The sequence below is a fragment of the Dicentrarchus labrax genome, unplaced genomic scaffold (genome assembly GCF_905237075.1).
Source record: "Dicentrarchus labrax unplaced genomic scaffold, dlabrax2021, whole genome shotgun sequence".
NCBI classification, from domain to species: domain Eukaryota; kingdom Metazoa; phylum Chordata; class Actinopteri; family Moronidae; genus Dicentrarchus; species Dicentrarchus labrax.
This window is the reverse complement of record NW_026136713.1, coordinates 10007947-10032406: the sequence shown is the minus strand read 5'-3', so window position 1 is coordinate 10032406 and position 24460 is coordinate 10007947. Positions and strand designations below refer to the sequence as shown.

Genomic DNA, 24460 nt, shown 5'->3' with positions numbered 1-24460 from the left:
TGCGTTGTCTGTGAATCACCACACAAAATCACAACCCCATATGTTGTGAGCCACATGGTAAGTATTTTGGTTGCTGAACTTCCCAAAGCCAGACTCTGTATGCTGACCACCAGTCTAACTAACATACTTTCTCTCTTGTTTTTCTCTTTCATGTATCCCCCTTCTTGCCTGGTGCTGTTCCTGTTTCTTCCCTGACTCCTGTTAAATCCTGACTCACCAAATAAGGTAAGAAATAGTTTTCATCTACAGCATATTGTTCACAGCAATTCCATTAAACATATAGAGCAGCACAAACTTTCATGATTCTACAAACAGCACTGATTACTGATGCACTGACAACTGAATAACAGATCTCTAAATCAGTGGTTCTCAACCTTTTTTGGTGTCAAGGACCCCAAACTAATACACATCAGGCCACGTACCCATATTTGATGAGATGTAGTCTCAGGGATCCCCATCTGATAAGATTTAGTTATTATATAACTGTCTACACTGTAGAATAGATTACAATATATATACAATGAAGAGTATAAAACCTCTTCATTCATTCTAATACATTCTCTCATTGGGCTAACTTTTGGCCAATGGAAAAATTGTGAAATTAAAATAATTCCCATTTTTCTGGGGACCTCCTGGAACCCTCTCAAGGACCACTGGGGGTCCCCTGACCCCATATTGAGAACCACTGATCTAGATCACCATGTAGTAACAGAAGTGTCCAAACATTTCACACTGAGTCAAGCCGTCAATCAGATTGTGACACCTCTGTTCACATACCTCACAAAACATGTATTACTACTGATGATGTCTTCAATCAGACATTGCTGGATAGACATTTTGTTGACAACAGATCCTGTGTGACAGTGTGAATGGCGCCAAAGTACATTTGAACAAGTCGAACAGGTCTCTCTACTAACAGGCTTATATGGTTTAAGGAAAGTATTACCGGGAATACCAGCTGGTAAAGTAACTCATGTCTGAAATGAGTTCCACTGATTATACTGTCCAGCACTATATCTTGGATTTCGGCTTGTATTTTAGTGCTCTGGACCACCATCCACTTTATATATTCCATCATAAAGCAAGACATTACATTCATTCAAGTATTAAAATACAGTCAAGTTCAGGTTCAAGATCTGTATTTGTCCCCCAGGGGCAATTGTTTCTGCTGCAACAACAACAACAACAACAACAGCAACAACAACAACAACAACAACAACAACAACAACAACAGCAACACATCATGACACAGGTAAAAGATAAAAAGCCACACATACATAAAAAAGTGCAACACAGCAACAACAGAAAAAAAACCTGTGATACAATCATATTCTATGGACATCATAAGCCAACTCACAGTATTCTAACATATCAGAGGAAACTAACAAAAACTTAGACCAGCAATTTGGTGATTAAACTTATTTTATATTATTTAATATATAAAAAAATAATAAAGATAAAATATCAGTAAGCTTTGGTAAAAAGGAAACCACTTTAGTCTGTGAAACGTCAGTACTTTGTAGTACTTTTGTACTGGAATGTTGCTTTTTCTTGCTGAAAAATGCCAAGTATAAAGTTATACAAAAGTATGTAATATTAAAGTATAAACATAGCATAATAAAATATTTTATATGTATAAAAACTTGAACAATACTTTGACCTTATTATTTTACTTTTGTATGCACCTTATTTCCATGTCCTGTGTTTACTGCAGTACAACTCTTTTAACTAAAAACGACATATAACACTCTATTAGGAGAAAACAGCTGTTTGATTCAGTACCGCGTCCTGTCGCAATTTTGCGACTTTGGCGCTTAAAGGGTTAATTCGGTATGATTCTGGCAGATCTGCTCCACTGTTTATTTATTCCTGCATTCAGTAGGAAAAGAAGGCTGAGTTTGTGTTTTTCTTCCTGCCTGTCTTCAGTGAGAGTCTATGAAGCTCTCTGCCTCTCACAGCAGCATGCAGCAGCGGCAGTTGGCCGCCTGTGTGGCGCTGTCCACACTTGTGGTGCTGAAAGCAGCTCCAGCCCTCTCCCCCTCCCCCTCGCTGTCTTTCACAATGACTCTCTACATCTCCCTCTGTCGCCCACCTCCATTTAGAGCAGATGACTGTTGCAAACACTTATTTAGTAGATTTTTCATATTATTTTACAAATGTTATCCTTGATTATCTTATGTACCATTTGCAGCATGAAATTTAGGCGTTTTTAACGTCATATTGGATATGTGTGTAATGGTTGTTGCCAGCGGAGGGATATTGCATAATGGTGCGTGGGTTTTAGAATGATTGGATTGTTAATGGTGACCAATCATCTATTAAATACGAAAGTGTAAAACTGGCTAATGTCGTCGTTAATATGTATAATTGGTAAGTGGTGCAAAAATGTTAAATAATCCTGTGTCTGTGTGTGTGTGTGTGTGTGTGTGTGTGTGTGTGTGTGTGTGTGAGAGAGAGAGAGAGAGAGAGAGAGAGAGAGAGAGAGAGAGAGATAGGGAGGGAGGGAGAGGAGCAAAACGGAAGTAAACGCCTTCCCACACCATCTGCGCTCCCCCTCCCTTTTCATTTGCTCTACAGACCTCCATACGGGTATTTCACGTTGGCCGCTGACATAATTATATCTCTGAGCCTTGTTGAGAGCTTTAAAGACGTAATGACGTATGCAGGCTGCATTGGCTTTCTTTAGCCACAGGAAGGCAACGAAGAGCCTTGTCAACCACAAAGGCATGTGCATGCATCATACATGCAGGTGTATAAAGGAAAGAGGGTAGATGGATTCACACAAAGTGTTATATGATCATATAATGAGCAGTTATTGACAAGACACTATACTAACTAATCTATTATCTACCAATATATATCCACAATGAGTGATATATGTGTGTGTATATATATATATATATATATATACACATATAGTCCTCAAATACACATTTAAATATCGTTGCAGTTGATGTGGAGACTGTTTAATTAGTAGTATAAGGATATTTCTTATCATACCAACAATACCCCGGATATTTTCTCTATGCATCACACTTTACGTCACTAGTCTGTAGACGTTTACTAATGCCATGATTGGTGGAAATAGCTACACTCTGTCCACCAATGAGATCCAGAGCTGTACAAAGAGATCTACTCCCTCTCACTGTGTAGCTTGAGCGTCGTAAGCATTACAGTGTTCTGCACGGGAGGAGAGGGCTGCATATGCAGACACAAAGCATGAATGTCACTGTTATGTATGTGGACGCATCTACTTTGGATTATAGACCATCTATACCTAATCAGTTAAGAAGTTGGGATTGGAGTGAAAATATATGGGATTTATGGAACGAGGAATAATGTGGACCAAATTGCCTGCATGGCAGGTGTTTTTGTGGTGGCATCATTTCTTTCTATTGTGGAGTACAATAGACGGACAGACTCGCTACAGCATCCCGGAGGAACTGAAACAGGGCTCTGTGGTAGGAAATCTAGCCAAAGATTTGGGTTTGGTTGTATCTGAACTGTATCGACGTAAATTGCGGATAACCTCGGATGCTGGTAAGCAGTATTTTAGTATGGACTTGGGGAAGGGAGAACTGGTGGTGATTGATAGGATAGATCGGGAGGAACTGTGTGGACAAAGACCGTCATGCTTATTGCCTTTGGAACTAGTAATAGATAACCCACTACAGCTGCATAGAGTCGAAATTGAAATACAGGATACAAACGATAATTCTCCTAGTTTTCTTACTAAAGAGAAAGTGGTGAAAATTGCAGAGCTGGTAAATCCAGGCGCGCGATTTCCTTTAGAAAGTGCACAGGATCCCGATGTAGGCACCAATTCTGTACGCTCTTACCTCATAAGCAAAAATGACAATTTCAAATTAACTGTTAAAAATCACAAGGACGGACGAAAAATCCCTGAACTGGTCCTCGAAAAACCACTTGATCGAGAAAAGCTGCCCGTGCACAATCTTATCCTCACCGCTGTAGATGGTGGGGATCCGGTGCGCTCAGGGACATCTGAAATTAAAGTTATAGTACTTGATATCAATGATAATGCGCCACAATTTGAAAGACAGATATATGAGGCTAATGTCAGCGAAAAAGGAACACCTGGAACTGAAATATTGCATGTTAAAGCTACAGATGCAGACGAAGGATTAAATGGAGAAATTGAATATTTTTTCGCAGAGCAAACTACGGATTTGATTTTATCTTTATTTGACATTGATCCTTCTACTGGAGCTGTTGTTGTCAAAAGCAATTTAGACCATGAAACGAACTCCTTGCATAGATTTGACATAACTGCTAAAGACAAAGGTAATCCTGAGATGGATGGCCATTGTAGCGTCGAAATTAAAGTACTTGATATTAACGACAATATACCTGAAATAATTGTGACTTCTTTGACAACACCTGTTCCAGAAGATTCTGCAATAGGAACAGTGATTGCATTAATAAGTGCAAAAGATCCCGATTCAGGTGAGAATGGTAAAGTTACGTTGAGGGTGTCTTCTAAATCCCCTTTCAAATTAAATCCGTCAGTCTCTAATCATTACTCTTTAGTCACGAATGGGCCACTTGACCGTGAGAAAAATGACCAGTATAGAGTCAAGATAATTGCTACTGATTCTGGAAAGCCCCCATTATCGAGTGAAAAAATAATACTCGTTGAACTGTTAGATGTAAATGACAACCCACCAGTTTTCTCCCAACCTTCTTATGTGATTTATGTAAAAGAGAACCAGCCTCCTGGGAAGATTTTGTGCTCATTATCAGCAACTGATCCTGATGCGGGTGACAACGCAAAGATCTCCTACTCCATCTTGGACTCTAAAGTGCAGGACGTTTCTGTGTCATCTTATGTTTACATTAACTCAGATAACGGCAGCATCTACAGCATGCACTCGTTTGACTATGAGAAACTGAAGGTGTTTCAGATTCAGGTTCAGGCAAAGGACCAGGGCTCTCCGTCTCTCAGCAGCAACGCCACTGTCCATGTTTTTATCCTGGACCAGAACGACAATGCCCCCGCTGTTATTTACCCCTCCTCCGCCGCCCTGGGCTCCCTCTCTCATCAGAGGATGCCCCGCTCTGCTAAAGCGGGTCACCTGGTTACTAAGGTGACGGCCGTGGACGCTGACTCGGGCCATAACGCCTGGATCTCCTACAAACTGGCGGAGGCCACAGACGCCTCTCTGTTCACTGTCAATCTGTACACAGGGGAGGTGAGGACTAAACGCGCTGTGTCCGAGCAGGACGACTCCTCCCAGAGGCTGCTTATAGAGGTCAAGGACGACGGGGAACCTGTCCAGTCCGCCACCGTCACAGTGTCCATCCTGTTGGAGGACGGCCTCCATGAGCCCATCTTAGACCTCCGACAGAAAGCGGCCGAGCCCAGCAAGAAAACTGGGAGAATCACCCTTTATTTGATTCTCTCTTTGGCCTCGGTGTCCGTGCTGTCTCTGGTGACTTTTTTCATCTTAGCGGTTAAATGCATGAGGAACAGCAGAAGCAGCGGTAGTTGCTGCATGAGACGGACCGACTGTGATGATTACAAGAACCCCAGAAACCTGCAGATTCAGCTCAATACTGATGGACCTATAAAGTACGTTGAGGTCCTGGGAGGGAGACATGATGTCTCAGAGTCAGTCCTTCAGGTCCTGTATGTCTCCGATGTCAGAGTACAGTGATTTCACTTTGATTAAACCCAGCAGCACCACTGACTTTAAGGAGGTGATCAGTGTCCTGGATGCGTCTTTACCCGACAGCACCTGGACCTTTGAGAGCCAGCAGGTGAGCAGAAAACAACCATTCGTAATAATAAAGAAAAAAATGAACATAGTAATTTTTATATAGCGGAGGAAACACTCAGTCGTATGAAAGTCAATCATCTATCTATCTATCTATCTATCTATCTATCTATCTATCTATCTATCTATCTATCTATCTATCTATCGTCTGTCTGTCTGTCTGTCTGTCTGTCATATACCAATATAGTCTCACTCATGCACATTTTCCAGAGCCATTTCTGAACAGTTCAGCACCACGAGAGTGGACAGCGTCTCTGAGTGGAAGTCAGGGATGCTCATAGCCTTATGATCAAAGGGTGTAAGCGCGTGTGCTTTGCCTCTGTTGTTGATCATCTTTTAAAAAATAATTATTTCTTTCTTTTTGGTTAAAAAAAACTTAATTTATACTGAAATGCTACATTTACATTATTTGATGTCCCTTAGTCTCAAATAATTGCCTTTGGTTAAAGTGACGATGAAAAAAATACAATAGATGCTGCGACTTTAAGAGTGTCGATCCGTTTCCCTCTCATTGGATGGTGGAGGTGGATGCTGTGCACCAATAGGATTCAGAACTGTACAAAGCAATCTTGTCCCTGCCCCCGTGCAGCTCCAGTGTTGTAACACGTAGAATGCAAAGAGCTGGAGGAGAGAGACAGCTCTATTTTATAATATGAAAATTTTACAATTGAGCTTACAGCCATGCTCATTAATTGTGGATTTTTTTCTTTTGGAATAACATCTGCCATGATGGATTTCAGCATTGTTCTGTACAATACGTCGACTGGAATTATTGTGTTATAACGGACCAAGGATGACAAAGAGAATAGGATACCGAGACTGGAGATGGCTTGCTCTTTGGTGGCATCATTTCTTTCTCTTGTGGAGTACAATAGACGGACAGACTCGTTACAGCATCCCGGAGGAACTGAAACAGGGCTCTGTGGTAGGAAATCTAGCCAAAGATCTGGGTTTGGGACTATCTGAGATTTTTGACCGTAAACTGCGTGTCGCCTCTGAGGCTGGTAAGCAGTATTTCAGTGTGGATGCGGGGAAGGGCGAGCTGGTGGTGAATGACAGAATAGACAGAGAGGCTTTATGCGGACAAAGCGCCAGCTGCGTGTTGCCTCTGCAGGTTGTAGTTGAAGATCCATTACAACTTTTTCGTGTTGAGGTGGAAATACAAGACATGAATGATAATGCGCCTAGATTTCCATCAAATGATATCACATTGGAGGTTTCAGAAATTACAGGTTTAGGGGTTCGTTTTCCTTTAGAGAGCGCCATAGACCCCGATGTTGGCAGTAACTCATTGAAGTCATACACTCTCAGTAAAGATGAATGTTTTAATATCAGAGTTAAAGAAGTTGCCGGTGGACGAAAAGTCCCAGAATTGGTTTTGGCAAAAACGTTAGATAGAGAGAAAAAGGCTGTTCATAAGCTATTATTGACAGCTCTAGATGGAGGCAACCCAGGGAGATCAGGGACCGCTCAGCTATCTATTCAAAGTACTGGACAACAACGATAATGTCCCAGCTTTTGATAAAACGTTGTATAAAGTATCTATCAGTGAAAATGCTGCTGAAGGTGCATTAATAGTACAAACAAAAGCGACAGACTTGGACGATGGTCAAAACGGAGAGATTGAATACTCATTTGGAGCTCACACATCAGATACTGTTCTCTCTGTTTTTAATATTGACCATATATCTGGAATAATATCTCTAAAAGGTAAATTAGATTTCGAAGAAACTGCAAATTATGAATTAGACATAAGTGCAAAAGATAAAGGCAGTCCGAGAATGGAGGGGCATTGTACTGTGCATGTGGAAGTTTTAGATGTTAACGATAATGCCCCAGAAATAATACTTACCTCTCATCCAAAGCCAGTGCGCGAAGACTCTCCTCATGGCACCGTAGTAGCTTTAATCAGTGCCCGAGACCTTGACTCCGGTGTTAACGGTAAAGTAACGTTAAAGCTCCCCAAGAAATCTCCATTTGCTCTAAAACCGTCGTTCTCTCATAATTACGCACTGGTTACCGGTGGTGTTTTAGATCGAGAAAATGTCTCCGAATATAATATTGAGATAACAGCCACTGATTCAGGCTCTCCTCCCCTCTTTAGTACGAAAATTATACCTGTCAGCATCTCTGATGTGAATGATAACCCTCCTGTATTCAGTCAGCCCTCCTATAATGTATATTTAAAAGAGAATGGAGTACCAGGGTCTATACTGTACTCAGTATCAGCATCTGACCTAGATTTTGGTGAAAACGCCAAAATCTCTTACTCTATACTGGACTCTAAAGTGCAGGACGTTTCTGTGTCATCTTATGTTTACATTAACTCAGATAACGGCAGCATCTACAGCATGCACTCGTTTGACTATGAGAAACTGAAGGTGTTTCAGATTCAGGTTCAGGCAAAGGACCAGGGCTCTCCGTCTCTCAGCAGCAACGCCACTGTCCATGTTTTTATCCTGGACCAGAACGACAATGCCCCCGCTGTTATTTACCCCTCCTCCGCCACCCTGGGCCCCCTCTCTCATCAGAGGATGCCCCGCTCCGCTAAAGCGGGTCACCTGGTTACTAAGGTGACGGCCGTGGACGCTGACTCGGGCCATAACGCCTGGATCTCCTACAAACTGGCGGAGGCCACAGACGCCTCTCTGTTCACTGTCAACCTGTACACAGGGGAGGTGAGGACTAAACGCGCTGTGTCCGAGCAGGACGACTCCTCTCAGAGGCTGCTTATAGAGGTCAAGGACGACGGGGAACCGGTCCAGTCCGCCACCGTCACAGTGTCCATCCTGTTGGAGGACGGCCTCCATGAGCCCATCTTAGACCTCCGACAGAAAGCGGCCGAGCCCAGCAAGAAAACTGGGAGAATCACCCTTTATTTGATTCTCTCTTTGGCCTCGGTGTCCGTGCTGTCTCTGGTGACTTTTTTCATCTTAGCGGTTAAATGTATGAGGAACAGCAGAAGCAGCGGTAGTTGCTGCATGAGACGGACCGACTGTGATGATTACAAGAACCCCAGAAACCTGCAGATTCAGCTCAATACTGATGGACCTATAAAGTACGTGGAGGTCCTGGGAGGAGACATGATGTCTCAGAGTCAGTCCTTCAGGTCCTGTATGTCTCCGATGTCAGAGTACAGTGATTTCACTTTCATTAAACCCAGCAGCACCACTGACTTTAAGGAGGTGATCAGTGTCCTGGATGCGTCTTTACCCGACAGCACCTGGACCTTTGAGAGCCAGCAGGTGAGCGAAAAACAAACCATTCGTCTTAATAATGAAGGGGGAAAAAAACAAAGCAATTTTTTCCTTAGAGGTCATACTTTAACGTTGTATAGTCTGTTTTAAAGTCAATCTACTGTGGAAACAAATATCTATCTATCTATCTATCTATCTATCTATCTATCTATCTATCTATCTATCTAGGCTTGTCTGCCTGTCTGCCCCTTTCCTATCTGTTTGTTTCAATATGGTGTTTTCATTACAAGTTTTCACAATGTCTATTTTAAATTCGATGTATCCAATATATAATTAATGTGTTCAGTTGAAATAGTTGTGTTAAAGACATGGATCAATTTAGTGTTACACACATACTGCTGAACAGCTCAGCACCATGAGGACAGCAACCGTGACATGCAGCTACGGTCATGCAATGTTGGAACAGTGTTGATGTATTTACTTTTTACATAAATGACCCTCTGAAACTTATTTATTATTTTACATTTTGCACATTTCTGTGGTACGAATTTTTATTTTTCAATTAGTCTGATGTACTGACTGCATGGCATATTTAATTTATATTTAATGTTGGACAACGACAAGGTTTTGTCATAATTTGACATTCCGTGATTTTTGTCATAATCATCCCAAATGAAAGCTCACAAAGAGAATAGATGGTGCCTCTTTAAGAGTGTCGATCAGCTTCCCTCTCATTGGATGGTGGAAATGGATGCTGTGCACCAATAAGATTCAGAACTGTACAAAGCAATCTTGTCCCTGCCCCCATGCAGCCTTAGCGCTGTAACACTTTGAATGCAAGAGCTGGAGGAGAGACGGCGATGAGCTCGTATTTTCTAAGATTTAAACATATGGATTTTATCTTAAAGCCATGATCAAAATTTGTGTTATTTTTTCGGGGGGTGTATTTCCTACTGTCATGGATTCTAACATCGTTATAAACAAGATCTCGATTGGAATGATTGTGTTATAGCGGGCCGAGGATGACAAAGAGAATAGGATACCGAGACTGGAGATGGCTTGCTCTTTGGTGGCATTATTTCTTTCTCTTGTGGAGTACAATAGACGGACAGACTCGTTACAGCATCCCGGAGGAACTGAAACAGGGCTCTGTGGTAGGAAATCTAGCCAAAGATCTGGGTTTGGGACTATCAGACATTTTTGACCGTAAACTCCGTGTCGCCTCTGAGGCTGGTAAGCAGTATTTCAGTGTTGATGCGGGGAAGGGCGAGCTGGTGGTGAATGACAGGATAGACAGAGAGGCTTTATGCGGACAAAGCGCCAGCTGTGTTCTACCTCTGCAAGTAGTAGTTGAAAGTCCTTTGCAGTCTCATCGAATTGAAGTGGAAATAAGAGACATAAATGACAATTCTCCTCGTTTTCTTACTCAGGAGATTAACCTTAAAATACCCGAATCAGTTGCACTTGGCAAACGTTTTCCTTTGGAGAGCGCGGAGGACCCTGATGTCGGAAGCAATTCTTTGAAAACGTACTCCCTGAGCAAAAACGAATATTTTTCTCTCAAATTTAAAGACACAAAAAATGGTAAAGCTGTCCCAGAATTAGTATTAGAGAAGCCATTAGACCGAGAAAAGAACGCTCTCCATCAGCTGCTGTTGACAGCATTAGATGGTGGAAACCCGGTCACATCGGGAACCTGCAAGATTACTATTAATGTTCTTGACATTAATGACAATTTTCCAGTATTCAACGAAAATGAGTACAAAGTCTCTTTAAAGGAGAACAGCACGAAAGGGACATTTGTAATCAAACTTACAGCTACAGATGCGGACGATGGTCTAAATGGTGAAGTTAAATATTCTTTCGGGTCCCGCACTCCAGACTATGTATTATCAACATTTGAAATCAATGACATAACAGGAGAAATCGTGTTAAAGGGAGCCTTAGATTATGAGAGCTCTAAATCATACCTTATCGATGTAACTGCAAAGGACAAAGGCACTCCCGAAATGGAGGGTAACTGTCGTGTACAGTTGGATGTAGAGGACATAAATGATAATGCTCCAGACATTGTGCTTACTTCAAAACCCAGTCCTGTACGTGAGGATTCACCAAGTGGCACAGTAGTGGCTTTAATAAGTGCACGAGACCTTGACTCCGGTGATAATGGTAAAGTGACTCTAAGGCTTCCCAAACGGTCTCCTTTCACTCTGAAACCATCATTTTCCAATAATTACGAATTGGTTACCAGTGGTCCTTTAGACAGAGAGACTTTCTCCGAATATAATATTGAGATAACAGCCACTGATTCAGGCTCTCCTCCCCTCTCTAGTACGAAAATTATACCTGTCAGTATATCTGATGTAAATGACAACCCTCCTGTATTTAGTCAGCCCTCCTATAATGTGTATTTGAAAGAGAATGGAGTACCAGGGTCTATACTGTACTCAGTATCAGCATCTGACCTGGATTTTGGTGAAAATGCCAAAACCTCTTACTCTATACTGGACTCTAAAGTGCAGGACGTTTCTGTCTCGTCTTATGTTTACATTAACTCAGATAACGGCAGCATCTACAGCATGCACTCGTTTGACTATGAGAAACTGAAGGTGTTTCAGATTCAGGTTCAGGCAAAGGACCAGGGCTCTCCGTCTCTCAGCAGCAACGCCACTGTCCATGTTTTTATCCTGGACCAGAACGACAATGCCCCCGCTGTTATTTACCCCTCCTCCGCCGCCCTGGGCTCCCTCTCTCATCAGAGGATGCCCCGCTCCGCTAAAGCGGGTCACCTGGTTACTAAGGTGACGGCCGTGGACGCTGACTCGGGCCATAACGCCTGGATCTCCTACAAACTGGCGGTGGCCACAGACGCCTCTCTGTTCACTGTCAATCTGTACACAGGGGAGGTGAGGACTAAACGCGCTGTGTCCGAGCAGGACGACTCCTCTCAGAGGCTGCTTATAGAGGTCAAGGACGACGGGGAACCTGTCCAGTCCGCCACCGTCACAGTGTCCATCCTGTTGGAGGACGGCCTCCATGAGCCCATCTTAGACCTCCGACATAAAGCGGCCGAGCCCAGCAAGAAAACTGGGAGAATCACCCTTTATTTGATTCTCTCTCTGGCCTCGGTGTCCGTGCTGTCTCTGGTGACTTTTTTCATCTTAGCGGTTAAATGCATGAGGAACAGCAGAAGCAGCGGTAGTTGCTGCATGAGACGGACCGACTGCGATGATTACAAGAACCCCAGAAACCTGCAGATTCAGCTCAATACTGATGGACCTATAAAGTACGTGGAGGTCCTGGGAGGAGACATGATGTCTCAGAGTCAGTCCTTCAGGTCCTGTATGTCTCCGATGTCAGAGTACAGTGATTTCACTTTGATTAAACCCAGCAGCACCACTGACTTTAAGGAGGTGATCAGTGTCCTGGATGCGTCTTTACCCGACAGCACCTGGACCTTTGAAAGCCAGCAGGTGAGCAGAAAACAACCATTCGTTTCAATAATGAAGATAAAAAATGAACATGATTTAGTCGAGGAAATACTCATCATCAAATCATAGCCTATCTATCTATCTATCTATCTATCTATCTATCTATCTATCTATCTATCTATCTATCTATCTATCTATCTATCTGGCTGACCACTTTCCTGTCTCTTAATTTAACTATAAAAGTTTTTTCATCACACGTTTTCACAATAAATGTATTCCGAGACAGTTAAAGTAGTTGTTGAAGTCATCAGGTTTGTGTTACACCTACACATTTGAACATTTCAGCACCATGAGAGTGGACAGCGACTGTGAAATGCAGCCACGGTCATATAACGTTTGAAGTGAAGTGTTGATTTTATTTACTCTGTACAATTATATTGATAATAGATTACCCTTTAGTGCTTTTTAGGGTTTAGCTGTATCTTTTTCAAATGTTTTAAATAACAAACAATAGAGCAATATGGCTTTTTCTCAGCCCTGTATGATTTGTGTCATAGCCATATTATTTCCAAACACGTGTCAGCGAACTTTGTGACTTTACACTGAAACACCTGAATGAATGTCTTTATAAATGAAAATGAAAGATTGTTCCCTTTACTTTTATTCTTAACTGTTTCAGCCCAGATGTGGGGTTTTGAAATACTCAAGCATCACAACTGTCGCAGGCTGCTTCAGCACGTTTCACGTTTTCATATTTACATGGAGCGCCGTTAGTTGCTGTGTGGCTTTAAAAGAGCGTGTGTTTTATGACTGGGTGACTGTCTGAGTCAAATAGCAACCCAAAATAATTCATTACAATACTTTTGAGGATATGCCAATGATTCACGATATTGTAATTTATTTTATTTAACTTTAAGGATGGGCTGGAAGTCAATTTTCTATTTAGTTTTTATTTATTTGAGCGTGGATTTCTAATTTTTAGAAAGCTTTCAAAATATATGTATATAATATAACAAACGTTTCCAATTTTATGTAATGGCTCACTCAAATAAGCACCCCATTGTTCCCCTTCATACATTTCTGAATTGCAATGCAGGGTCTGGAACTCACTGCTGTTTCGATCTTATTGGATGTTGGGTAGATGCTGTGCTCCAATAGCAGTAGGGGTTGTACAAAGCGATCTACTCCCTCCCCCACCCATCCTCACCACTGTAGCCAGTACATTGCTTAGAGCCCGAGATGAGAGGAGGATGCGCTCAAACACTCAGATTAAATAATATATCTTCAATTTGCATCTGATGATGCATAAATATGGGTATCTGTGGAATGCAGCAAGTTCATCGGTGGCGGATTTTCACATTGACCTCTTTATTCTGAACAATATTTCGATGGGAAATAACGTCGTATTGTAACGGACCGGGGATGACAAAGAGAATGGGATACCGAGACTGGAGATGGCTTGCGCTTTGGTGGCATTATTTCTTTCTCTTATGGAGTACAATAGACGGACAGACTCGTTACAGCATCCCGGAGGAACTGGAACAGGGCTCTATGGTTGGAAATTTAGCCAAAGATCTGGGTTTGGGACTATCAGATATTTTTGACCGTAAACTGCGTGTTGCCTCTGAAGCTGGTAAGCAGTATTTCAGTGTGGATGCGGGGAAGGGCGAGCTGGTGGTGAATGACAGAATAGACAGAGAGGCTTTATGTGGACAAAGCGCCAGCTGCGTTCTACCTCTGCAGGTTGTAATAGAGAACCCGCTACAGTTACACCGGATAGAAGTGGAAATAAGAGACGTAAATGACAATGCTCCTAGTTTTCTCAAAAGCGATCACATAATAGAAATTGCTGAGTCCACCGTTGTAGGTGTGCGTTTTCCCTTAGAGAGTGCAGAGGATCCCGATGTTGGGAGTAACGGATTAAAGACGTATACACTAAGCAAAGATGAATGCTTTACTTTAAAAGTTAAAGAAATTGAAAATGGACGAAAGATACCAGAATTGGTATTAAATAAGTCATTAGATCGCGAGAAAAAAGCCATTCACAACTTATTTCTTACTGCTATGGACGGAGGCAATCCGGTCAAATCTGGAACTTCAAAAATAACTGTAAATGTGCTTGACATTAACGACAATGTGCCATCATTTGAAAATAATTTCTATAAAATTGCTGTTCTAGAAAACAGTGCAAACGGCTCCTTCGTAATTACAACAAAAGCAACCGATATAGACGAGGGTCCAAATGGAGAAATTGAGTACTCACTGGGTATACACACACCATCATCAGTGCTGTCATTATTTAATATAGATGCTGTAACGGGTGATATATTTTTGAAAAACCAGCTGGATCACGAAACTCAAGCATCATATCGAATAGACATTAGTGCAAAAGACAAAGGTTTGCCTAAAATGGAGGGTCACTGTAGTGTGCAGGTGGATGTCTTAGACGTAAATGATAACGCTCCAGAAATTGTACTGACTTCAAAACCCACTTCTGTGCCCGAAGATTCTCACAGTGGGACAGTAGTGGCTTTACTCAGCGTCCGTGATCTTGATGCTGGTGATAATGGAAAAGTGACGTTACAACTTTCCAAACGTTCACCCTTTACTCTTAAACCCTCTTTTTCTAATAATTATGCACTGGTTACAAGTGGTGCTTTGGACAGAGAAAGTGTCTCAGAGTTTAATATTGAGATAACAGCCACTGATTCAGGCTCTCCTCCTCTGTCCAGTAAAAAAATTATACCTGTCAGCATCACTGATGTGAATGACAACCCTCCTGTATTCAGTCAGCCCTCCTATAATGTATATTTAAAAGAGAATGGAGTACCAGGGTCTATACTGTACTCAGTATCAGCATCTGACCTGGACTTTGGTGAAAATGCCAAAATCTCTTACTCTATACTGGACTCTAAAGTGCAGGACGTTTCTGTCTCATCTTATGTTTACATTAACTCAGATAACGGCAGCATCTACAGCATGCACTCGTTTGACTATGAGAAACTGAAGGTGTTTCAGATTCAGGTTCAGGCAAAGGACCAGGGCTCTCCGTCTCTCAGCAGCAACGCCACTGTCCATGTTTTTATCCTGGACCAGAACGACAATGCCCCCGCAGTTATTTACCCCTCCTCCGCCGCCCTGGGCTCCCTCTCTCATCAGAGGATGCCCCGCTCCGCTAAAGCGGGTCACCTGGTTACTAAGGTGACGGCCGTGGACGCTGACTCGGGCCATAACGCCTGGATCTCCTACAAACTGGCGGAGGCCACAGACGCCTCTCTGTTCACTGTCAATCTGTACACAGGGGAGGTGAGGACTAAACGCGCTGTGTCCGAGCAGGACGACTCCTCTCAGAGGCTGCTTATAGAGGTCAAGGACGACGGGGAACCGGTCCAGTCCGCCACCGTCACAGTGTCCATCCTGTTGGAGGACGGCCTCCATGAGCCCATCTTAGACCTCCGACAGAAAGCAGCGGAGCCCAACAAGAAAACTGGGAGAATCACCCTTTATTTGATTCTCTCTTTGGCCTCGGTGTCCGTGCTGTCTCTGGTGACTTTTTTCATCTTAGCGGTTAAATGCATGAGGAACAGCAGAAGCAGCGGTAGTTGCTGCATGAGACGGACCGACTGTGATGATTACAAGAACCCCAGAAACCTGCAGATTCAGCTCAATACTGATGGACCTATAAAGTACGTGGAGGTCCTGGGAGGAGACATGATGTCTCAGAGTCAGTCCTTCAGGTCCTGTATGTCTCCGATGTCAGAGTACAGTGATTTCACTTTGATTAAACCCAGCAGCACCACTGACTTTAAGGAGGTGATCAGTGTCCTTGATGCGTCTTTACCCGACAGCACCTGGACCTTTGAGAGCCAGCAGGTGAGCAGATGAAAGTTTATTTTGATGTTCTCATCGTAGTTTATTAGTATTATTACACTTCCATATTTATATATCCTGTTTATTTTGTTGTCGTTCGATAATCGTGTTTTTTTCATGGTAAAAACTCAAAACGGGCTCAGCATTGTTTTTATCAGCGTCATATGCTATAAAATATCTTTCGGTATTATGATGGCTGCAATGGTTTACACACACACACACACACACACACACACACACACACACACATATATATATGCCTTGTTGGAGCGGATGTGGTTTTAACGTGGCTTAAATCTATCATTTTGTTGCATATTGTTGTATTCTTTCTTTGATTGTATTAAGCGCATGTTGTTTTAGCAACACAATTGTAAAATGAATGAGATGGACCTTATACACACATCACTCACAGCAGTGCATAGGGCCATTCTCATAAACACTGCTGTATCTTTAAGAGCACTGCTCAGGCCAATCGCTATTGGATGGTAGTGATGGTTGCTGTGCACCAATCGCAGACAGAATTGTACAAAGAGATCTACCCCCTCCCCCTTGCAGCTTCAGCACTGTAATTGTTAACAATGCAAAGAGCTGGACGACGGTGGGAGATGCGCTCATATCTCTGAGCTGAAAAATAAATACCTGATTTAAGCTTCAGACATGAGCAAAAATGCTTCATATATTTTTACAGGGATAGCTAATGGTCATTGGAACTGGATATTAACCTTTGATTTTCTCCATGGGAAATAACATATTCTAACGGACCGGGGATGACAAAGAGAATGGGATACCGAGACTGGAGATGGCTTGCGCTTTGGTGGCATCATTTCTTTCTCTTGTGGAGTACAATAGACGGACAGACTCGTTACAGCATCCCGGAGGAACTGAAACAGGGATCTGTGGTAGGAAATCTAGCCAAAGATCTGGGTTTGGGACTATCAGATATTTTTGACCGTAAGCTGCATGTCGCCTCTGAGACTGGTGAGCAGTATTTCAGTGTGGATGCGGGGAAGGGCGAGCTGGTGGTGAATGACAGAATAGACAGAGAGGCTTTATGCGGACAAAGCACCAGCTGTGTGTTACCTCTGCAGGTTGTTCTTGAAAACCCTCTAAATTTACACCGGATTGAGGTTGAAATAAAAGATATAAATGACAATTCGCCTAGTTTTCATACAAAAGAATTGTCTTTAAAAATTTCTGAATCGGCAGCAGTGGGAACTCGTTTTCCTCTGGAGAGTGCAGAAGATTCTGACGTTGGCAGTAATTCAGTTAAATCCTACGTGCTGACTAAAAACGATTGTTTTACATTGAAAATGAAAGAAGTTGAGGACGGCAAAACAGTCCCGGAGTTAGTGTTAGAGAAGCCCCTTGACAGAGAAAAGAAAGCTGTTCATCAGCTGCTACTGACTGCATTAGACGGGGGAAACCCAGTCATGTCTGGTACCTCTGAGATAACTATCACAGTGCTGGACGTTAATGACAATTTTCCCGTTTTTGATAAAAATACATATAAAGTCTCGCTAGGAGAAAATATTGCCAAAGATACTTTTGTTATCAAAATTACAGCAACTGATGCTGACGAGGGCCCAAACGCAGAAGTGAAATTCTCCTTTGGCTCGAGGACACCGGATTCCGTCTCATCAGTATTTGAAATAAATTCATTAACAGGTGAAATACATTTAAAAGGAGACTTAGACTATGAAAGAGCAACGTCCTACAAAATTGAAATAACTGCGAAAGACAAGGGCCTTCCTGAAATGGAGAGTCACTGTCGTTTACAGATAGATGTTTTGGATGTTAATGATAACATCCCAGAAATTGTTCTCACCTCTAAACCGCAACCGGTGCGCGAAGACGCACCAAGTGGCACAGTCGTGGCTTTGCTCAACGCACGTGATGCGGACTCCGACAACAATAGTAAAGTCACACTGCAATTACCCAAAGGTTCTCATTTCACTCTAAAACCATCATTTTCTAATAATTATGCACTGGTTACCAGTGGTGCTTTGGACCGAGAGCGTTTCTCAGAGTATAATATTGAGATAACAGCCACTGATTCAGGCTCTCCTCCTCTGTCCAGTAAAAAAAATATACCTGTCAGTATCTCTGATGTGAATGACAACCCACCTGTATTCAGTCAGCCCTCCTATAATGTATATTTAAAAGAGAATGGAGTACCAGGGTCTATACTGTACTCAGTATCAGCATCTGACCTGGATTTTGGTGAAAACGCCAAAATCTCTTACTCTATACTGGACTCTAAAGTGCAGGACGTTTCTGTGTCATCTTATGTTTACATTAACTCAGATAACGGCAGCATCTACAGCATGCACTCGTTTGACTATGAGAAACTGAAGGTGTTTCAGATTCAGGTTCAGGCAAAGGACCAGGGCTCTCCGTCTCTCAGCAGCAACGCCACTGTCCATGTTTTTATCCTGGACCAGAACGACAATGCCCCCGCTGTTATTTACCCCTCCTCCGCTGTCCTGGGCTCCCTCTCTCATCAGAGGATGCCCCGCTCCGCTAAAGCGGGTCACCTGGTTACTAAGGTGACGGCCGTGGACGCTGACTCGGGCCATAACGCCTGGATCTCCTACAAACTGGCGGAGGCCACAGACGTCTCTCTGTTCACTGTCAATCTGTACACAGGGGAGGTGAGGACTAAACGCGCTGTGTCCGAGCAGGACGACTCCTCTCAGAGGCTGCTTATAGAGGTCAAGGACGACGGGGAACCGGTCCAGTCCGCCACCGTCACAGTGTCCATCCTGTTGGAGGACGGCCTCCATGAGCCCATCTTAGACCTCCGACAGAAAGCGGCGGAGCCCAGCAAGAAAACTGGGAGAATCACCCTTTATTTGATTCTCTCTTTGGCCTCGGTGTCCGTGCTGTCTCTGGTGACTTTTTTCATCTTAGCGGTTAAATGCATGAGGAACAGCAGAAGCAGCGGTAGTTGCTGCATGAGACGGACCGACTGTGATGATTACAAGAACCCCAGAAACCTGCAGATTCAGCTCAATACTGATGGACCTATAAAGTACGTGGAGGTCCTGGGAGGAGACATGATGTCTCAGAGTCAGTCCTTCAGGTCCTGTATGTCTCCGATGTCAGAGTACAGTGATTTCACTTTGATTAAACCCAGCAGCACCACTGACTTTAAGGAGGTGATCAGTGTCCTGGATGCGTCTTTACCCGACAGCACCTGGACCTTTGAGAGCCAGCAGGTGAGCAATAAACCACAGCAGACCTACTTGTAATTTTATAGCCCTGTTTTTTTGTAACCTGGAAATTCTTCTCAGATATCATGGTGTTTTCATAGTGCTTATAAAACGTGGTGGTACAAGTAATCGATCACAAGCATTTATTCTTTCTTCCTTTACTTGCCTTCGCTTAACATAGTGTTTAGCGTTCTGGTAATATAATCCTTAAAACTGTCCTTCACGCAGTTTTACACTCAGAATATTACATCCTTTCACGCTATATCATCATTTCGTGAATTGTTACTGTGAGTGATAATGCAAACAAGATATTCAGATGTCCATTACAACCTCCTCTTCATCGCTGTCATCTTCGTCAATACATCTAAACTATTACATGCTGAAGCTCGATTGCGCAGTGTACTTTCTGTTTGCAAAAATTTCTACTCTTCACCCTGCCTCATATTTGCTTCTGCCACAAGGGCCTATACTGTGTCAAAGTTCAGATTTTGTATTTAGCTCTGTTTGTTTGGCGCTTGTATGACACTTTGTTTCAGCACCACATGGTTGGACAGCGACGCCGTGTTTGCTTATAGCAAGGCTAAACTGCTTTCAGTGACCAAACTTAAAGACAGTATTACTTTTTCTGATTCAAACAAAAATATTTATTTTATCAACAGTTCGATTAACATGAACACAGACAGTATTTGTATTTTTGTAATCAGATTTCATTGTATTTATATTATTGGCGACGTGTAACAGCTGACAAATCATTGTTTTACACTCTAAATACATCGAGGCAGCTGTGCCTTTAAAAAGACTGCTCATCCCTCTTCTTATTGGATGGTAGAGATGGATGATGTGCACCAATGAAACGTAGAACTGTACAAAGAGATCTACTCCCTCCCCCATGCAGCCTAAAGCACCGTACACATTTTCACTGCAAGGAGCTGGATGAGAGGGGGTGACGATGCTCTTATCGGAATTAAAAAATACGAATCTTAATTCAGTTTTCCCTATGAAGCGATTTTGGATATTTGTTCAGGATTGATGCTTTATGGCAATGGATGAAAACGATCTGCTTTTTGATTACCTCAACGGGAAATATTTCTAACGGATCGGAGATGACAAAGACAATAGGATACCGAGACTGGAGATGGCTTGCGCTTTGGTGGCATCATTTCTTTCTCTTGTGGAGTACAATAGACGGACAGACTCGTTACAGCATCCCGGAGGAACTGAAACAGGGATCTGTGGTAGGAAATCTAGCCAAAGATCTGGGTTTGGGACTATCTGAGATTTTTGACCGTAAACTGCGTGTCGCCTCTGAGGCTGGTAAGCAGTATTTCAGTGTGGATGCGGGGAAGGGCGAGCTGGTGGTGAATGACAGAATAGACAGAGAGGCTTTATGCGGACCAAGCGCCAGCTGTGTGTTGACTCTGCAAGTAGTAATTGATAAACCGTTACAACTGCACCGAGTTGAGGTGGAAATACAAGATATTAATGATAATTCTCCAATATTCCCGTCGCAAGATATTATATTAGAAATATCTGAGTCGACAGCGGCAGGGGCACGTTTTCCTTTGGAAACCGCGCAAGATCTTGATGTTGGAGTGAATTCCGTGAGGTCTTATACTTTGAGTAAAGATGACTTTTTTAGTTTAAAGATTAAAGATGTCTCTGGTGGAAGAAAAGTCCCAGAGCTAGTCTTGTCCAAATCTCTCGATAGGGAGAAAAGGGCTAGACATCAGCTTCACCTAACAGCTCTGGACGGAGGAAATCCAGTGAAATCTGGGACCTCACAGATAACCATACATGTTCTTGATATAAATGATAATTTTCCTGTATTTGAAAAAAATGTTTACAAAGTCTCCATTAGCGAAAATAGTGTACAAGGTGCATCTATCCTAAAACTTACAGCAAAGGATACTGATGATGGTCCTAATGGAGAAGTAGAGTATTCATTCGGAACGCACACGCCAGATATTGTCCTATCTGTGTTTGATATTGATTCGTTAACCGGTGAAATAAGTCTCATAGGGAAATTAGATTTCGAAACAAATGCAAATTATGAAATAGACATTTGCGCGAGAGACAAAGGAACTCCGAGAATGGAGGGACATTGTACTGTCCATATTGAAGTCTTAGATGTTAATGATAATGCCCCAAATATATTTCTGACATCCCAACCAAACTCTGTGCCCGAGGACGCACCAAGTGGTACTGTAGTAGCTTTGATCAGTGCCCGAGACCTTGACTCCGGTGATAACGGTAAAGTGATATTACAGCTCTCCAAGGGTTCTCCTTTTAATCTGAAACCCTCTTTTTCTGATAATTACGCTCTGGTTACCAGTGGTGCTTTAGACCGAGAGAGTATCTCAGAGTATAATATTGAGATAACAGCCACTGATTCAGGCTCTCCTCCTCTGTCCAGTAAGAAAACGATACCTGTCAGCATCTCTGATGTGAATGATAACCCTCCTGTATTCAGTCAGCCCTCCTATAATGTATATTTAAAAGAGAATGGAGTACCAGGGTCTATACTGTACTCAGTATCAGCATCTGACCTGGATTTTGGTGAAAATGCCAAAATCTCTTACTCTATACTGGACTCTAAAGTGCAGGACGTTTCTGTCTCATCTTATGTTTACATTAACTCAGATAACGGCAGCATCTACAGCATGCACTCGTTTGACTATGAGAAACTGAAGGTGTTTCAGATTCAGGTTCAGGCAAAGGACCAGGGCTCTCCGTCTCTCAGCAGCAACGCCACTGTCCATGTTTTTATCCTGGACCAGAACGACAATGCCCCCGCTGTTATTTACCCCTCCTCCGCCGCCCTGGGCTCCCTCTCTCATCAGAGGATGCCCCGCTCCGCTAAAGCGGGTCACCTGGTTACTAAGGTGACGGCCGTGGACGCTGACTCGGGCCATAACGCCTGGATCTCCTACAAACTGGCGGAGGCCACAGACGCCTCTCTGTTCACTGTCAATCTGTACACAGGGGAGGTGAGGACTAAACGCGCTATGTCCGAGCAGGACGACTCCTCTCAGAGGCTGCTTATAGAGGTCAAGGACGACGGGGAACCGGTCCAGTCCGCCACCGTCACAGTGTCCATCCTGTTGGAGGACGGCCTCCATGAGCCCATCTTAGACCTCCGACAGAAAGCGGCCGAGCCCAGCAAGAAAACTGGGAGAATCACCCTTTATTTGATTCTCTCTCTGGCCTCGGTGTCCGTGCTGTCTCTGGTGACTTTTTTCATCTTAGCGGTTAAATGCATGAGGAACAGCAGAAGCAGCGGTAGTTGCTGCATGAGACGGACCGACTGTGATGATTACAAGAACCCCAGAAACCTGCAGATTCAGCTCAATACTGATGGACCTATAAAGTACGTGGAGGTCCTGGGAGGAGACATGATGTCTCAGAGTCAGTCCTTCAGGTCCTGTATGTCTCCGATGTCAGAGTACAGTGATTTCACTTTGATTAAACCCAGCAGCACCACTGACTTTAAGGAGGTGATCAGTGTCCTGGATGCGTCTTTACCCGACAGCACCTGGACCTTTGAGAGCCAGCAGGTGAGCAGAAAACAATAGACCCACTATACACGTGTTTTGTCTTTACTTGCATATTTTATTTTTAAAAGGGAAAACTGTGCAGGCTAATGCGTATTAATGAGAGTAATATGGAGGTATGTTGTTTTGACTTGGTTGAAATGTGATGGACAGCCGATTTCATTTCGGCATAAATACAATAAAAAACTATTGCATTTAAAAATTGTCTCGACGTATGAAATGGTAATGGGTAATCTTTCTTTTCATACTGATCAATATCTCCATTTAAACTTGTGATACGTGGTGGTGTCTTACTCAGTGAATTAAGTGTGACTATATTATGAAAGTAGATTAGGTTTTCTTTTCTTATCAGTGTCTTATGCAACTTCACATAATATTGCTTTTTTAAAAAAAAAAAGTCCAAAAGAGGAATTCTAAAAAAGATATGTTGATGACCACATTTTATCAGATACATTTTGCACATGTACAGTATTTCCAGTCATAAATTGGACGTATTTAGCTATATTTCTTACATTGGTGACCTGAATATTTGAAAACGTATTTGACCAATATTTTAGCAATTTAATCATAAGTTACTAGTATTCATTTAATAACATACAATCAATAGAATACAAAACAATAGAATAGAATAGATCTTTATTGTCTGCTGGGGTGGAAATGTGTCTTCGGCTCACCACAACAAGATACAATATCATAAAAACAAACAGTAAGTAAAGTAGTAAGTAAAACAAACAGACAAGGTCACATTACACATTTAAAATATTTCATATCAGTATTTATATCTTAAATATCGTGACTCACACTTTAGAGTTTGGAATATCAATTCTACTTGGGATGAAATATTTTTAAATACAGTTTTAGTTGGTAGACGTGCTCTGGATTCAGTACTGAATGAAAATAAGATGACCAGTTGGATTTGGGGTTCTGGATTATGAGTCCTCTTTTTTTTCTTCTTTCTTATTATTACACGTGCTTCATTTAAATTCAGTTTTATACAAAGAGAATAATCTTACAGGTCTGACTTCCCCCTGTGTCATTATTATTAACACGGGTTGCAGCAGAAGGGTGCAGTAGACTCAACAGCCCTGTTAGCGCTTTGTGATTGGATAGTAAAGATGGATGCTGTGGACCAATAGCATACAGAACTGTACAAAGAGATCTACTCCATCCCCCCATTCAGTCTCACAGCAGTAACGCTCACAGTGATCAGAGCTGGAGAGAGATGCGCTTATTCGAAGGTGTGCGGAATTTACGTCTTTGTTATTGCCAATTATTCAGGGATTTATTAATAAGGAAATGTCCATCCTGGTGGTGGAATTACTGTCGAGTTGGTTATCTGAACAATACCTCGATGGGAAATAACATATTCTAACGGACCGAGGATGACAAAGAGAATGGGAT

General features: G+C 42.6%; 1 protein-coding gene across 44 annotated transcripts in view; it reads left to right on the top strand.

Moving 5' to 3' along the window:
* LOC127374227 (protocadherin gamma-C5) overlaps positions 1–24460 on the top strand; it is a 145348-nt gene that overhangs the window by 94343 nt on the left and 26545 nt on the right. For 14 of the 44 annotated variants that reach the window (XM_051419324.1, XM_051419325.1, XM_051419330.1 and 11 more), the window contains one exon: positions 1154–1252. The exons of 3 other annotated variants lie outside the window; for them this stretch is intronic. In XM_051419324.1, the coding sequence (XP_051275284.1) occupies positions 1154–1252 (99 nt within the window). Of the gene's footprint in view, positions 1–1153; positions 1253–3171; positions 5604–6730; positions 9044–10251; positions 12469–13644; positions 16300–16873; positions 19515–20405; positions 23063–24460 lie in introns of those variants that run through there. 27 more of the 44 variants (XM_051419341.1, XM_051419346.1, XM_051419343.1 and 24 more) reach the window with 23 other exon arrangements.